Source organism: Cibotium barometz, chromosome 13, assembly GCF_041138505.1.
Source record: "Cibotium barometz isolate CiBa-2024 chromosome 13, ASM4113850v1, whole genome shotgun sequence".
In the NCBI taxonomy this organism is placed as follows: domain Eukaryota; kingdom Viridiplantae; phylum Streptophyta; class Polypodiopsida; order Cyatheales; family Cibotiaceae; genus Cibotium; species Cibotium barometz.
The window spans coordinates 48,380,055-48,398,184 of NC_141058.1; the positions used below are offsets into that span (position 1 = coordinate 48,380,055).

The 18,130-nt window shown below is 41.8% G+C and overlaps 1 protein-coding gene across 6 annotated transcripts in view; it reads left to right on the forward strand.

Moving 5' to 3' along the window:
• Positions 1-1,763: 1,763 nt before the first annotated feature.
• The window catches only part of LOC147632769 (uncharacterized), a 45,896-nt gene continuing 29,529 nt past the window's right edge, over positions 1,764-18,130 (forward strand). For 3 of the 6 annotated variants that reach the window (XR_015267233.1, XM_086807629.1, XM_086807628.1), the window contains exon 1: positions 1,764-1,913. Coding sequence is in view for 5 of the 6 variants with exons in the window: in XM_086807629.1 (XP_086663755.1) it covers positions 1,794-1,913 (120 nt within the window). In the remaining variant the exon portion in view is untranslated. Of the gene's footprint in view, positions 1,914-4,269; positions 4,342-18,130 lie in introns of those variants that run through there. The other 3 variants (XM_086807627.1, XM_086807631.1, XM_086807630.1) reach the window with 2 other exon arrangements.

Sequence of the window (18,130 nt, forward strand, 5' to 3'; positions counted from 1 at the left end):
CAACCTACCATAAGGTACTTTGCCATCTTAACCACACATGAACGGGCACTTAACTTTTGTAAGACAGCACTCGAATATATAAAGCAACCTTACGATGTGCTTAATGTCAAATAGGGAAAGTCTACGGACTTTGTGTACATAGTTGCTTAAGACAGAGGCCAGACCGTATTTAAGTTTAGCAGGCCTAAAGTGAAAACTAGTCATTTGTATGTAAGTCATTTTTTATAATAAGCAAGACATAATCATTCCCTTGTAATAGTTTTCTTGTGATCTCTCTTTCTTTCTTCTTTTTGCTTGCTTGTATGCTATTGGATGACTAGTGTGAAAGCTAGCCAGTTGTATATCAGTCTTTTTTGACAATAAGTAAGACACAATCATTCCCTTGCAATAGTTTTCTTGTGATCTCTCTTTCTTTCTTCTTTTTGCTTGCTTGTATGCTATTGGATGACTAGTGTGAAAGCTAGCCAGTTGTATATCAGTCTTTTTTGACAATAAGTAAGACACAATCATTCCCTTGCAATAGTTTTCTTGTGATCTCTCCTTCTCCCCTCTTCTTGCTTGCTTACTTGCTATTGTATTCTTACTTGCTCGATGGATGCCTATTTGACAAGGTGTGGCTATAGATTTCCCTCTTCCATTAGCTTCTTCTTTTCCTAACTTTTGTGAGAGAGAACCATCGCAATGTGCCATCTCTTCTTGCCTCCGTCTAAGCATTGAGATCTCTCTCTTCACCCCTTTGGCAAGGAGCATTCCCGTGTGACAATGTCTTTCTAAAATATAAATATTCTTGATTGAAATTTGTAAACTATAAATACAATAAATGTGAAAGATGTTAGATATTAACTACGTATTTGAAAGATATTAACTATAAATACAATAAATGTGAAGGATATTAATTACCTATTTGAAAGAATGAATATTTCAAACCAAAAAATAAAACAAATAATGCCAAATGTCTGACATATGCAGAAAACATTTACACCAAACTCAAACATTAACATCCTTAACCATTTAACCCTTAACATCCACCATTTAACCTTAAAAAGTTTGAAAATGAGATTACCCCCTTGACCTGTTAAGGTACGACTCCCCAAAAACCCATATCGACTCCATAGTCTTTCTAGTAGGACCAAAAAAGGAAGGGGGGGACCATGGTGATGAGGAGCTACAAAAGAAGTAGTAGGGAAGAGGTAGCAATAGGGGTGCTGGATGAAGATCATACCAAGGTTTTTTTTGGGGGGAATAGAGTAGGGTTTTCAATTGGGTTAATTTTCCTGCTAGTCATAGCTTGTATTTTTTAAGGGTTGAACGGTTGGGTTTTCAATTGGGTTAATTTTCCTGCTAGTCATAGCTTGTATTTTTTCAACCCTTAAAAAATACAAGCTATGACTAGCAGGAAAATTAACCCAATTGAAAACCCAATTGTTGGACAACCCTTAAAAAATACAAGCTATGACTAGCAGGAAAATTAACCCAATTGAAAACCCAACTCTCTCTCTCTCTATATATATAAAAGCTATGACTAGCAGGAAAATTAACCCAATTGAAAACCCAACTCTCTCTCTCTATATATATAAACCCAACAGTTCAACCCTTAAAAAATACAAGCTATGACTAGCAGGAAAATTAACCCAATTGAAACCCTACTCTTTGATGACATGATCATACCAAGGGATTCTTAATTTTAATTTGTTGGTGGAGAGTTCACTCACTAGTGAGTTTCTTGGTCCTACATACCACCAAGGCTGCTTTTTGCAAAAGAGGTCCAAAAAGTAAGATACAAAAACTTAAGAATGATTTCTCTAAAGCCAAGACACAAACCATGGTTAAGACCACCGGTAAATAAACCATGCAACGAAATGACCGAGCGGGAATTGCTGCTCTGCCTTCCACAAATGGTGCCCCAGGGGAAGGTATGATTTTACTTCCATCGCTGCAGTATGGTCTTAGAGCTGAGATTGCAACATCACTGTATATGACATGCTTTTGGGTGTCGTGGGCAACCAGTCACTAGTTAGCCCAGCATGACACTTGTACCCGAGAGGGCCTCGTGCTTGCAACCAAAGGTGCCCAGTCTGCAGTTGCAGATTTCTAGCACCTGAAGTTAGGGGGAATTCACAACCCTCTGATGGAGGGCTCCCCTCTTTTGCCTTGGGCGCAGGCCTCGCTTTGAGGATGAGCTGCGATGCCAGGCATCAGATACATTCACCTAAACCGAAACCTAAAAACAAAATCAGATCATTGTTTTGAGGTGAATGTTTCTGATGCATGCCTTCATAGTCTTCATGTTATGTATTTTGTCTCATAGGTCATTTTAGCCTTTTGCAGATATTAATTTCTTTCTAGGGGGCTTCACAGGCCACTTCCAAGAAGGAACAAGTGTCATGTCCAAGCTGGCCCACACACTGCTTCATCAGGCTGCCCACATTTGTTGGGCTCATTGAGAGGTGCAGAGAGGGATTCGGCTTGATTGGATTTAGAGGACTGCATGGAACACGCGAGTGGGAGTAAGGGACGTCGGATGAAATTCTGTGCTTGGTGTCCATGAGTCAATTGCCAAATAGGACAGGTTGTATTGTTGGTTGGGAGGTTGTATGAAGAGCTCAATGGACTGTTTGGTTAAGCTGGGCTGGTGGAAGTTGATCGGTTCATGCATTGTTGAGAGGACTGTCCACATCCCTATCCAAATAACCTCTTAGAGATAAAGAAGCTTGCACTTAGTGTGCATTTTGGTGAGAGGCAAGTTGTTTTCTCAACATTGTGTATTTGAGGGGAGGCATCGTATTTCTCCAATTTGTGCTCAAGGGGAGGCATGTGGTTCTCCTAGATATGTGATCAAGGGAAGGCAAGAGTCCTCTGTGCAACGGCTGGGGACTTCTTTGCTGTGTCTGGACCTCACCCCTGCAGAGTTGGAGTTCGCCGCCTTTGAGCCTGGATGGGGTGGTGGATCGGATCCTCCTAGGGTCTGTGCCATTGTCGCAAATTCCTATTGCCAGCTCCTCTCAGCAGATCCTCATTGGTCTCGTCGAGATCAGGCATGTTAGAACTTCTGGCAGCACATGAGGGTCATCGCCTTGCCAGCCTTGCAGAGTTTGGCAGATTCAGAGGTTGAACGGGCACCTCTAGGCCCTTCCCTGTCAGGAGTGCCAGGGCTTCTAGTTTCCCCCTTCTGGCATTGGAATCTCATGCAAGGCTCGCCCACGTTGGCCTTAAAATGAGGTCAAGTTGATAGCCTTCCTTCCCAAGCAATTAGCAGAGGGCCTCGTCCATTTGATTCCCCATAAGAGTGACCGCCTTGAAATCCGCTAGTGACGCCCTATTACCCTCCAAAGGAATCAACCATTGACTTCAGTCACACCTCTCCAATTTTATCCTTGGCACAGAAACAAGTTTATGTGGAATAGGAGCATCTTGGATAACACCTTCGCGTTTTGGGAGGCCACATTAGTGGCTCAGACCAGCCAAATAGATTTTGTGGCCCTTCTTATCGACATTGAGAAGACGTATGAAAGAGTTGACGGTCCTTCTTGAAGGGCATCATGCTGCACATGGGCTTTTCAACAGCATGGATCTAAGGAGCCTCGGCTCTCTACGTGTTTGCCCACAGTCAGGTTCTCATGTAGGGGGCAAGGGGTGAGCGATTCCCCCTATCCCGCTCGGTGCTTTGAGTTGCTCGCGTTGGCACCTATCAGACCTCAATGCAATAGCAAAACCAAACCTAGCTTGGCATACCATGTTTAACCACCCAACCATTATATATACCAATGACCTTGGGTGTCCAGTGTGTACCTTATCGGCCACACACCATACTGACGCGTCCCCTGTGTCCCTGTTGGCCACCCCATGCTACACATGATTGGGTCTTTGGCCTACAACTGTCACCCACAATCACACTTATTAATATAAGTGGTGATGTGCAATAGTATGCTGCCATTGGTTTTTCCACGCAACGTCCGCGTGTCCCACGCATTACTAGCGTGTAAATCCCACGTATCAGTGTGTGCATCCCACATGTTTCCACGTGTAAGTCCCATGTGTTGCCTTGTGTAAGGGTCGTAACATTCTTTTCTCCTTTTAGGAATCATCGTCCTCGATGACAAACTAAGGTTAACGCGTATGAAACTGAAATTCCATTTCCCAAGTTGCATCTGTTAAGGGATGTCCTTTCCATTTTACAGGGAACTCTCGAAGAATACGATTTCACAATCGTCTTTCTCTTTGTTCCAGGATCTATTCTGGTCCATGATCTTCTTGATCAGGTTTATCAACTAAATTATTACCGTCATGAAGAACGCTTCAATCGACTCACATGAAATACTGGGTGGACACGACAATCTAGTGGTAAGTCTAACTTATAAGCCACATCTTTGACTCGTTTCAAAATCGTCCATGGTTCACAATATCTAGGTGACAACTTAGTTGATTTATCCGTACAAAGCGTCTCAGTTCTCCGAGGAACAAGTAGAAACAATTTCTCCCTCTCTTGAAAAGAATGAGCTATCCACTTGGGATTAGCGTACTTAACCGCTCTTTCCGTAGTCGGACGGATACAATCTCGAGCTTTAGCTAAATTTAACTGCAACTGAGATAGAAATTTAGTTGCAGTGGGTGTCTTTTGAGGTAATCCAATTATACCTGGCATCAATGAATTATACCCATAATTCAATTCAAACGAAGAAAACTTTGTAGAGGAATGCTTGTGCGAATTATACGTAAACTCCAATAAAGGTAAATACTTTTTCCAATCGCTTTGTCATTCCTCGACATAAGCTCTTAACATATCCTCCAAGACTTGGTTGACTCTCTTGGTCTGACCATCAGTTTGTGGACAATCACTGCTACTCATGCAGAGTTGTGGGCCAAGTTTACTAAAAACATGCTGCTAAAAATTACATGTAAACTGTGGATCTCTATCCAACACAATCGATTCTGGCAAGCCATGTAATCTAAACACATTGGCAATAAATAATTCCGCTGCTTGTGGACCTTCAACTTTGTTCGAAGTAGGAATAAAATGTGTCATCTTAGATAATGTATCCACAATGACAAAGATAGCATTATAACCTTTCTTGGTTTTGGGTAAACCCATGATGAAATCCATGGAAATACTTTGTCATTTTCTCTCTGGAATAGGCAACGGATGGAACAATCCGGGCGACTTCACATGCTCAAATTTAATAACTTGACACTGTAAACAATGTGTTACATAATGATTAACGTGTTTCTTTAACTAAGGCCACCAGTAGAAACGTTTAACGAGCTCAATGGTTTTCTTAATTCTGAGGTGTTTAGCACATGGACTATTGTGACATTCTTGTGTCACCAATACCCTCACATTATCTGAGTCCGGAACGCATATCTTGTCGTTTCTCTTGAGAATTCCATTCTCAATGGCAAATCTACGTTTACTAGACAATAAATCAGATGGGGCTTATTCCTCATCTACTTGGCTAGTCTTATTGCATAACAATTGAACATGCGGATCTGTCTTTTGAGCTTCACGTATTCTATGAATGATCTCATTCTCGACTATACTAAAACTCTTCTAATACATTATACGAGACAATGCATCGGCAACAACATTTACTTTTTCTCGTCTATACAAGATTTCCATGTGAAACTCTTATATTAATTTGGTCCATCTTGCTTGATGGCTGGCTGGTTACAAAAATATTGTGATCCGTGTATACCTTAAAATCAGCTCCATACAAGTAATGCCTCCACACCTTGAGTGCATGTATAATTGCATACAACTCAAGCTCATGTGTGGGCCGCTTGTGTTGCGAACTACTGAGTTTCTTACTCTCAAAAGCCACTAGTCGGCCTTCTCGGCTCAACATAGGTCCTAAGGCAATGCTACTAGCATTTGTCTCAACAACAAAAGATCATGATGGATCCACCATCTTTAACACAGGTGCAGTTGCAACCGCGTGCTTTAATTTATCAAAACTTTGCTGTTGAATGTCGGTCCAGACATAAACAATAGTAACTTGCAATAAGTCAGTTAATAGCGTTGCTATTTCAGAATGGAAAATAATAAACTTTCTATAAAAACTAGCTAGTCCTAAGAAATATCTAAGCACAGTAATGTCTTGTGGAACGGGATGAGCCAAGGTTACTGCTACTTTCTTCAGATCCATCTTTACACCTAGTGCCGATATAATGTGTCCCAAATATTCAACTTCCTCTTGACATAGGAAAGTCTTTTGTTTATTGGCATACAACACATTTTCCCTGAGCATGCCAAATACTGTAAACAAGTGTGGTTTGCGCTCTAGTAAAGATTTACTATAAACCAAAATATCATCAATAAAATCCATCACAAATTTACCCATGAATGGCCTAAAGACATCAAGAACTTTGGTTATTATTAATAATATTTAAAGAGAAAAGCAAAAGCAAAGAGGCAAAGTAAAAGCAAAGCATGGCAAAAGCAGGCACCCCCATTAAGTATATAAGAAGCTTGTATCCTCTTGGAGAGAGAGAAGAAGAACTTGGTGGAGAGTTATCTTGGACGTTCATTGTCATCATTATCATCTTTATCTTTGCCACCCAAGCAGTACCTTGTTGTTTCATCTTCGTCGGTAGCCGCCCTTGCAACGTCCAACTTTGCTGCTGCGCCGCCTCCTTCCGCTGCCTCTGCGCTGCCATGTGAGAAGCGCTGTCCCCTTTGCACCACCCAGTGAGGAGCGCCGCCATCTCTGCGCCCTCTCTATGAGCTATGTCGCATGCGGCTCCAATCGCCACCCTGTGCACTAGGGCCTCCAATCGTCGCCCTGTGCACTAGCACCTCCAATCGCCGCCTTGTGTACCTGCGCCGCCTTGTGCATCTGCGCCATCCTGTGAACTTGCGCCGCCTGCTAAGCATAGCCGCCTTGCAACGCTTGTTCGGCCACCGCCTTGTGAGAGATGCCGCTCTAAAGTGCTTGCACCGCTAGCCCCTTTGAAGTGTTGTCTAGTAAGCCCTGCTTGAGCAAAGTCACCGCCAGAAAGAGGGATTGCCATTTGGGGCCACATATTCATTACCCTAGTGATTGCTTTTTCACATATAGAAACTTTTGTGGGTATTTGAGAGCGTCAGATTTGATTCAAACATTAGACATTGGTACTAGCCCGGTGTAAGACTCTCCCGCTCCCTTTTCAGGAATCTATTTCAAGAACAATCCACAAGCCAGGACCAATACAATGAAATGAATACAATACCAAACAAGAGTGCTGATGCTTTTCCAAGCCAGGACCAATACAATGAAATGAATACAATACCAAACAAGAGTGCTGATGACGAGGTCGGGCTGAAGTCAATGTCAAGGCACAAGATATCTGATGCCGAGCTCACCACGAGAATGACCCACAGCCTATTCCCTGCCGATTGTGGTGTACCGTGTGAAATCCCTATATCCATCTTTCTCTCTCCCTTCTCTCTCTCTCTCTCTATATATATATCTCTTGTACACGTGGTTGAATATGTCACTACACGCTCCGTTGGGCTTACAACATCATTCATTAACATCATAAATGTGGCTGGTGCATTAGTGACCCCAAATGGCATTACAAGGTACTCATAATGACCAAATATATATATATATATATAGAGAGAGAGAGTAGTAGAATAGTGTAGTATATTATCTAACGAAAAGCAATCTTAGATACATCTTCGTCTATAATACGAATTTGATGATATCCACTTTTTAAATCTATCTTACTGAAGACGTTAGCTCCACCTAGAGCATCTATCAAATCATTGATCCTTGGCATTAGATATGGATGTTTTACAGTAAGTTTATTTAAGGCTCTATAATCGATACACATTCGATAAGAACCATCTTTCTTCTTAACTAGCGAAACCGGAGAAGCGAATGGTGAGAAATTGGGGCGAATGAGTCCTTTCGCTAGATACTCCTCAATCACCTTCGACATCTCGTTCTCCTCAACCAAACTCATCCAGTATGGAGGTCTATTAACCACAGTTGCACAAGGCACAAGCTCTATTCGATGCTCCAAATTTCTGTGCGGAGGCAAAGAAGAGAGCAAGTCAAATTTGAAAACATTAAAAAATTCCGTCAGAATTTTCTCTTGCAAAGATATTGTGGCATTACAAGTTGGAGTTCCACTTTCATGCGTGTCTATAACACTTGGAACTTTTTGAACCCAACCTAAACAGAGAGACTTACAAGGTATTCTAAGCATTTGTGTAACAGTAATTAATGCATTTTTGGGTAGATCTGGCTTACCTTTAATGTGATGGGTCTTCCCCTCATGCATAAATTGATAAACATGCGCTGTGTAGTCGATAAGAGGCTTCTTCTGTGTATGCTATTATTTCCCTAGCACAATATCAAAACGTGCGAGTCAAGTAGTATCAAAGTTGAGCTCCTCAAAGTAGGATTGAATGGTGAGACCAAGGCCTACAACCAATCGATCCCAAACCTCTGTTTCTTTGCTATCTGCTAGCTCAACTGTGTACTGATATGGCGATGGTTAGCATCGATTTCATCTCAGCATTCAAGCATAATCGATTCAGCATTCAGCCCCTTGGATCATCATCACTTGGAGCATAGAAGCATACATTAGCATAAAATGCATCATCAACAATCAGCCCAAGGAAGAAGCGCTTCAGCCCTTGCGTTTCTCAGCCTGCAGCAGATTTCAGCATATGCATTCATCATCGTTTGCTCCATCCTCCGGGGTGAAGGTAAACGCAGCATATTAATGCATTTATTTTGCATATTCATAGCCTAGAATAGTCCCAAAACAACCCATCTCTCAGCCACAGTTTGCAGCCTTCCTATAACCCCTTGGAAGAGTGCATTGGCCTTGAGATTGGACATCATTGGTGCTTCTATAGCCATGTACAGTTCAGCCCGACTTTTGGTCTTCCGAAGGTCTTGTGTTTGGCTTATCTACAATCCCAAGTCAGTCATTCTCTTCAAAGTAATAGAGCAAATACTCCTAGCAATAGGAGGGGGCCCTTCACTGGGTAATTTGGGACCCAATAAGGTGTACAGTTCTCTCTCTCTCTCTCTCTCTCTCTCTCTCTCTCTCTCTCATCTCTTAAAGTGTGAAATGATAAAGTGGATTGCTAAAGACTTGCGAAACTTAGGATAAAGAAGGCGTGTGTGACTTTGTGTGACAGGAGTCTCCATCTACGCATAATTCCGCTGCATGTTACAGAGAAGATGTACGATCATTCTTCATTGACATGTGTTAGGCCTTGGTCAGCCCCATAGGGGTGACCCTGGCCCTTCTGCATATCTTCTACTGATGAATGAGACTGATGATTGCTGAATGAACTGAATTATGTGCTTATGCTTTTATATATGTGAGGGATGCAGTCGGCGAGCCATCAGGGCCTGTCGGCCTGCTGTGGACTTGAACTAGGGATTAAATCCTATTAATTATATGCTTTGCATTAACTGTTGTCCACCATGCTGCCATGCTTTTTCTGGTTGCTGTTGTCTCATGCCTAGACAGTCTGCTGGCAGCCGACTGTGTGCTACTGGCTGCCAACAGGTCATCTAGCCCCCAAGATAATGATGATGATGGTGATGGTGCTGATCCTGATTAAGAAGTTGGGGCTTGTGCTGCTGAGGATGATGCTGCTACTGATGATGCTTCTGATGCTACTGATAATGATGTCCCACTGATGCTTAACTAGGGATTAAAATTGTTCATGCATAGGATTATCCATGGCATGGGCGTACACACGACAAGATCTGCGGTCATTCTTCATTGACACCTTTCTCTTAATTGTTGCAAGAGTCTATGTAGAGGAATGTGCACTAGACATAGATGCCTTTCCCTTTTGCCCACTAGTCTACCTCGAAGCTTCAGAAGTAGGTCTCATAAAATGAGACTTGGAAACTTGACCCACTGCCTAATTTTGACCCTTTTGACCATCTTCATAAGCTAAAGCCATTTCTATAGCTTTGGATAAGGTTTGACACTTCTCACGGCGTACTAATGGTCGAAGTTTATCATTTAACCCCAAGGTGAATTTATGAATCAGTAAGAAATCTGGTAAACTTTGTGAAATTTTCATAAGCACCTCTCGGTACTTGTCAGCATACTCCTGAACTGTAAGATTCATTTGAGAGATAAAAAAACCAAGTATCAAGAGCTCTACTTTGGTCATCTGGTGGCACAAAATTATGAATAAACATATCCTTAAATTCCTCCCAAGTATTCAGGATTGCCTTATCCTTTGAATTCTCCTTCACCAACGATGAGCCACATCTTGTTGGATTCTAATGTGCTCATCTGGGATATCACATAAAGTAAGCATTGTTCCCACTTAGAAAGCCATTGATCTACTGCATCAGCCATATGAGAAGGTAAAGTGCCAGTGTACTTTGGTGGTTTGAAATCCTTTAGTGCAAGTTTTGGCTTTCATCTCTTTTTCGGTATACCCTCATGATTACCCAAGGGATGGGTATCCACAATCAGCGGCAGTTGAGGTACTATAGGTGTTATCATAGTGCGGATATCATTTATAAATGAATTCATTTGCTCCCGCAAATCATGTGTTTGTTGGCGAAGAGGGATAGATTTCGGCGATTGTGGGACAAATTTCGGGGATTGTGGGACAGAGTGATCGGAATCCATTTTTTAAACCAATAATATGCAAGAAGCACCAAATGATGAAAAATAAAAGAGAAGGGTTAAGTGAGCTCCCTGGTCATATGGTTGTCGGAGCCAATGAAGACGGAACTCATTTAAAGCTACAGCTTCAAAGATCGTGCCAAGTGCTGTGAGCAACGGACCACTGGAAAGAGCCAAGATGCACCGTGTATGACCCTCCTCTTGGAACCTTTGAATAAAAACCTTAGGGCTTGATTTTCTTTTTTCTAGTAAGCTTTTTGTTGTAAAGAAATCGTGGTTTTTTTTTTTTTTGTTTCTTTGGTGTTGACGGCCAACGACGATGATCTTGATTATGCGTTGCATGGTCGTGAGAAGAAGAGGAAGTGTGTCTCTTGGCTAGCACCATCCCAAGGTGCTTAGCCACCATCTTGGTGTGATGGCTATACCCGGTAGTACTATGGCAACGGCTGCGCAGCCACGAACGAAAACAGTGACGGCATCAGGCACGTCAACGGCAGTAAAGACAGACGTCGGGGGTCGACGAAACGACGATGATGACGAAAATTCAGCAGCAAACAGAAACAAGAAAAAGACGGACGTCCGGCTGCAGCGACATGAAACGAGTTCACAATCTCCACAATTTTCACCCTTAAGCTTGCTCATTGTGCAACAAAGCTTTCCCCATAGCGAAAAACAGAAGCCTAAGCTCTGATACCAACTGTAAAGCCTCCATGCAAGAAGCTCTAGATCTTTGATTCAAGCCTCATGCAAAAAACATGAGAGAGAAGAAGAACTCGAGAATAGCAAAACCAAACCTAGCTTGGCATACCATGTTTAACCACCCAACCATTATATATAGTAGTGACTTCGGATGTCCAGTGTGTACCTTACCGGCCACACACCATACTTATGCGTCCCCTGTGTCCCCGCTGGTACCTCCATGTTACACATCACTGGGTCTTTGGCCTACAACCGTCACCCACAAACGTTACCCATTCACACTTTTTAATATAAGTGGTGATGTGCAATAGCGTGCTGCCATTGGTTTTCACACGCAACGCCTGCGTGTCCCACGCATTACTAGCGTGTACATCCCACGTATTTGTGTGTACGCATCCCATGTGTTTCCATAGTCCCGCGTGTTGCCTCGTGTAAGGGTCGTAATAGCACACTTCATTTTCCTTTGTCGCAGAGGCCATGAGTAGCTTCTTTCCTTGAAGGATATGTATTGCCTTAAGGGAGTAAGAAGTTCACAAGTACATAAAATGGGTGGCTTGGCCCAGCCATACACTACCGTTTCTTCTAAAATGATTGAACATGAAAACAACTTTCAAAAACTATACTTGCCCACAAGTAGCCCAGCTAGAAGCTAGCAATATTGGTGCCCAACACCTTCACCAAGATTGCCCAGCAATCCCGGTTTCTGCAAATGTAGCTTAACTTCAATAAGATCAACCACCTAGTGGCTGAAAAATCAGCCTTAGGAGAATGCCCAACACTTCCCAAGGGTTCTCCCGCATAGAACTTATAGCAACCAGAGCCAAGATGATTCTTCCACAGGTTCAATCTTGGGAATGGTCTTCTTCTTCTTCTTCTAGCTTGAATGGAGACTTTCAATTCTGAAAATAAGAATTCAGCCAGCTTCTTAGTGTTTTGGAGAAAGAAAAACACTATCGTATGGCTAGAGAAATACTCTATAATAAGTGCACTAGATAGAGCAATAAACAAGGGCCAAGAAGTGTTGAAATGAGGCTGGACATCTGAATTTATAGAGTTGTATTCAGCCTAGAAGGAGGTGCCAGATGAAGAGAAGAAGTGGAGGTTATTGCTCATGAAAAGACGTGGTAGGGAGAGGTTTGTGCAAGACTTTTGGATCACAAAGAATGGCTACTAGCAAAGGAGCAACTAGTGTAGTAAAAAGTGGGGAAGAGGCTTACTTTTTTACTTTTCTTTTGAGTTAACTAATCTTGCATGACTCTTTTGGAGAAAAGTGAGCTTGCATGCTTTACTTTTAGGAAAAGTAAACTTGCATGGCACACTTTTAGGTGCATGGAAAGATAAAGTATTGCATGATGCATGCATGTAGCTGGAAAAGCTTGCATGTTGCATGCATGGGGGTTTGTGGTCCTACATGTCGTATGCATGGAAGTTTTTGGCCATGCATGTCGCATGCATGGAGGTTTCTAACTATGCATGCCACCTACATGGGGGTTCCTGACCATGCATGTCACATGCATGGGGGTTCCTGACCATGCATGGAGGTTTCTCATCATGGGGAAGAAAATCATCAACCATACTTAGCTAAACTGTCTTGCATGCATCCATGGAAATAGAAAACCCACATAAGAGTGGGCTGCCTTCAAAATATCAATTATTCCTGCACAAATCCATCAATACAAGTTAACTAAAGACAGATTATACAACATACTAACTCAAGTGTGCAATCCAGGCGTCCCCAGATCCATAAGCTTCTCATGCAATAAAATTCAGGCGTTGTTCATGCAAACAAAACAATACACACAAATAAAAGTAAACCATGCACATAAATGTATGCACTTAAACACATATTTTGGAAGAAATCCCATCTATTTACATGTACTTGAAATTTACAAAAGCTATGGCATTTGGCTCTCCAAGATCCATCAAATGTCCATGGCATTATGTATTGCATTTGGTTCTCCAAGATCCATCAAATGTCTAACATGCTTCTATGCAACTAGGATCTCGTAGATACATCTAGCATACATATACATGGGAAGCTTAACCATAAACATTCCATGGCTACATGTAGTGTCCAACACCCATGTCCATGGATAATAGAGAATTTACAATATGAATCTTGAGAAATTAGGGAGTAGTTACATTCCCCCCAGCATCTCAACAGTTGTCCTCAACTGAAAAGCTTCCAAATAGTTGTTGAGGAGATCGAGGTATTCTTTAAGATCTTGTTCTTTATCCACCTTGAATCCATAGGAGAATAGTTCTTGAATTTAACCAAATACTTGCGTATGACCTTGCCTCCCTTAAGCTTACGCTCTTGATGGAAGACAATTTGTTCTAGTTGAAGCACCTCTTCTAAATCATCTACTTTTGGTGGATCTTCTGTAACTGGTTGAGAAGGTGGAGTTCCAATATATGGTTTCAACAGGTTGATATGGAAAGCATTATTTATCTTCCAATGATTGGGCAAAGCCAACCTAAAGGCCACATCATTAATCTTTTGAATAACCTGAAATGGACCATAATACCTGTTGGCAAGTTGGAGAGCCTTGCCTTCTTGCCCTGGTCTCTTGCGGAGGCATACCTTTTCAAACTTGAGAAGAACCCAATCCCGCTCTTTGATGTCCATATGATGCCGATGCTGACTGGCAACCTTCTTGTGCTTTGCTTGAGAGCATTGTATGGCTGCCCGAAGTTGTGCATAGGCGGTATCTAGATCTCTAACATATTCATCAGTAGCAAAAATCTCATCCTTAGTGCGAAGTTGGGTGGAAGTATTACCTTACCATAGATAACCTTAAATGGAGCTTTGCCAGTTGAGGAATGCACTGTGTTGTATGCAAACTCAACCAAGGGTAAATACTTCTTCCATGCTGCCTTTTGATTAGAAACATAGCATTTGAGTAGATCGAGGACCATTGAATTAGCTATTTCACTTTGCCCATCAGTTTGGGGATAGTAGGCAGAAGACAAATTGAGACCCATATTGTCAAATAGAGCTCTCCAAAATAAGCTCGTAGTCCTTGGATCTCAGTCTCCGACAATGGACTTAGGCATTCCATAATGTTTGAAAACATGAAAAAAGAAAGAGTCGAGCCATATGATTGGGCTTGATAGTCTTTTTTATGGGAAAAAAATGAGCTTGCTTACTGAAGTGATCAATAATAGTCCAAATAGCATTATTACCATAAGTAGATTGAGGAAGATCTGTGATAAAATCTATTGCGATGCTATCCCAAGGTATTTGAGGGATAGGTAAACGGTGAAGTAAACTAGGCAACTTATGCCTGTCATACTTAACTTTCTGGCATACCACACACTCACGAACATATTTTTCTATATCAGCCCCGCATAGAAGTCCAATAGAAATATCTTTCCAAAGCTTGAGTAGTGGGCAAAATACCTCTATGGCCTGCATAGGGTGCTTCATTCATGACCTTTTGACGAAGCTGGCTGACTACACAAATGGCTTGATGGTGATATAAATAATCATTCTTGATGGAGAAAGGATGGACTGATTTTGCAGCTTATAAATCAGCCCATATCTCTTTGAAATCTTCATCCGTATTATACATTTGAGGCATAGATGAAAGGTCCTCATGATAGGCAATGGTGATAGCATTCACTTTGGGCCTACGAGATAATGCATCAGCTACTGAATTATTTTTTCCAGAAGTGTGAAGAATCTGAAAATGAAACATGGAAAGAAAATTAGCCCACCGCATTTGCTTCTCTGAGAGTTTTTCTCTATGTGAGAAAGTGCCGGAGACTCTGATGATTTGTTTGGACCATAAATTCAGCACCTAAGAGATAGTGCTTCCATATGGTTAAAGCATGAATTACAACCATTAATTCTTTCTCATAGATGGTACTATGCGTCTCTACATCTTGCAATTTTCGACTAATGACATTGTGGAAAGCTATCTTTTGTCTAATACCCCAAACAAAAGCAATCTTCTTCTTTGTGAGATCATGCAATGGACCAACCAAAAGAGCAAAATGCTTAATGAACTTGCGATAATATGAACATAAACCAAGAAAGCTTCTGACTTCATGCACAAAAGTCAAGTCAGGCCAATCAACAATAGCTTGAATCTTAGCAGGATCCATGTGTACACCGTCCTTAGAAACAATATGGCCGCGATAATGAATTTCGGCCAAGAAAAATTCACTCTTTTTGGGATTGATATAAAGTTTATGCTTGTGGAGCTCTTCAAAAACAATAGCCAAATGGTGCTTGTGTTCCTCCTCGGACTTGGAGAAAACTAGCACATCATCAAAGAAAACTCTTGTAAACATTCTGTGATTTCTGAAAATACGATCCATCATGCGATTAAAAGTAGCAAGAGCATTAGTAAGATCAAAAGGCACTAAATACTCATACAATCCAAATGTAGTCCTGAAAGCTGTCTTGTATATATCTTGAGGACCTACTCTTATTTGGTGATAACCACTTTTTAAATCAATGTGGCTGAAAACAGATGCCCCTTGGAGTTTATCTAAGATATTATCAATTCTCGGTATTGGAAACCGATTCTTGATAGTTATCTTATTCAAGGCCCTGTAGTCAATGCACATTCTATATGTGTTGAAATTAGGGTTAGGGTTGCAACAATGCACACACACAAGATAGAGAAGCTTGAGAGCACACAAACTCACTAGATTAGAACGAACAAATGTGTGCCAAATACAAAAGATAAGTACACACTCCAAAATGAGTAGATAAGAGGGTGTACATACGCACGGGGAAAAAAACCTCCTAGTGAGAGAAAAAGTGCCGTGGCGATCCTAAGTGTGTTCACACACATCACTGCCATATAATGCTACAAATCCCCCCTAGAGTGATGATGTGAACATGTACAGGGTATGGCCAATCAATCTTGAAAAAGCAGTAAGCCCAAAGCTTTACGAAAAGCTTCGAACTTTCCACGAGGAAGAGCCTTCGTGAATAAATCTACCATCATGTCATGTGTAGGCACATAGACCAAGCTAATCTCTGCTGCAAAGAGTCTTTCCCTGACACAGTGGTAATGCATCTAAATGTGCTTTGTGCGAGCATGGAACACTGGGTTCCTCGCAACTGCTAATGTGCTCTGGCTGTCAGTGAAAATCGTAGTGCTAGATGACTGTCCAACACCCAAATTAGCCATAAGACGTCTGAGCCACACACTCAACTGTAGCTGTAAAAGTTGCCCTGTACTCAGCTTCACAGTTGGAAGTGGCCATTGTAGGCTGCTTCTTGTTGAGCCATGATATACATGAATCACCAAGGCGAAAGCAAAACCCACTAGTGGACACTCTTGTGTCATAACATCCAGTCCAATATGAAAGCATGCAGCTGTGACTCACCTCCCTTTGGATAAAATAATCCAAAATACTAAGTGCCCTGTAAATAGCGGAAAACCCGCTTAAGAGCCTGCCAATGCTTTGTACCTGGGCTATGCATAAATCTGCTCAACTGTGAGACCGCATACTGTATATCTGGCCTCGTGTTCCACACATAAAGAAAGGATCCTACATGTCACATGCATGCATGTTGCATGCATGGGGGTTCTGACCATGCATGTCGCATGCATGGAGGTTTCTCATTATGGAGAAGAAGATCATCAACCGTACTTTGTTAAACTCTCTTGCATGCATGCATGGAAATAAAAAACTCGCATAAGAGTGGACTACCTTCAAAATATCAATCATTCTTGTACAGATCCATCAATATAAGTTAACTGAAGACAGATTATGCAACATACCAACTCATGGGTGCAATGCAGGCGTCCCTAGATCCATGAGCTTCTTATGCAATTAAGTCCAGGCATTGTCCATGCAAATAAAACAATACACACAAATAAAAGTAAAACATGCACACAAATGTATGCACTTAAACGCATATTTTGGAAGAAACCCCATCTATTTACATGTACTTGGAATTTACAAAAGCTATGGCATTTGGCTCTCCAAGATCATCAAATGTCCATGGCATGATGTATTGCATTTGGTTCTCCAAGATCCATCAAATGCCTAATATGCTTTCATGTAGCCGGGATCTCGTAGATACAACTAGCATACATATACATGGGAAGCTTAACCATAAACATTCCATGGCTACATGTAGTGTCCAACACCCATGTCCATGGATAATAGAGAATTTACAATACAAATCCCGAGAAATTAGGGAGTAGTTACACAATTAACTGCACTTGGCCTATTTATAGGCTCATGGAACTACCCCTGATTGCTGTCAGCCAGGTCTTTGGACAGCAACACACCAAAAATCCTATAAATAGGCTGGTCAATGTAACATGCGGAAGCTTACAGACAGGATTATACTTTGATAAGGAATATTCAGCACCTTGGTTCTTGACGATTGTACAATGTAGTGGAGATAAGAGTGTGTGAGAGAGAGAGAAGGGGGGGAAGGGGGGGGGGGGGAGGGAGGTAGAAGAAGAAGAAGAACAAAGACAAGTACACCCAATTGGGTCCCAAATACCCTCTGAAGGGCCCCCACTAAGGACTAGTGTATTTGCTTTATCAAATGATGAAAAGATTGGCTTTCTTCGAGATCTTTCTTTATTGTAAATTTGCAGCGTGAAGATGACCTAATTCTTGTCCTTCAAGTTCACCTTTGCTCTAGGCTCCCCTTGGCTGTCCTAGCCCTTGGAGTCATCAGCACTTTGTGAATAATGAGATACTTTGACCCTTTGCTAGCCTATGTTTTTATAGGACCCAAGAAGGCTGGTCTGTTTTCATAAAAGCGTGTCGGCCTGTTCCATATTGCCCCAAGACCTATTTTGACACCATTATTGTGGCGCCCTTTCACATGTGCCCGCCCACATGG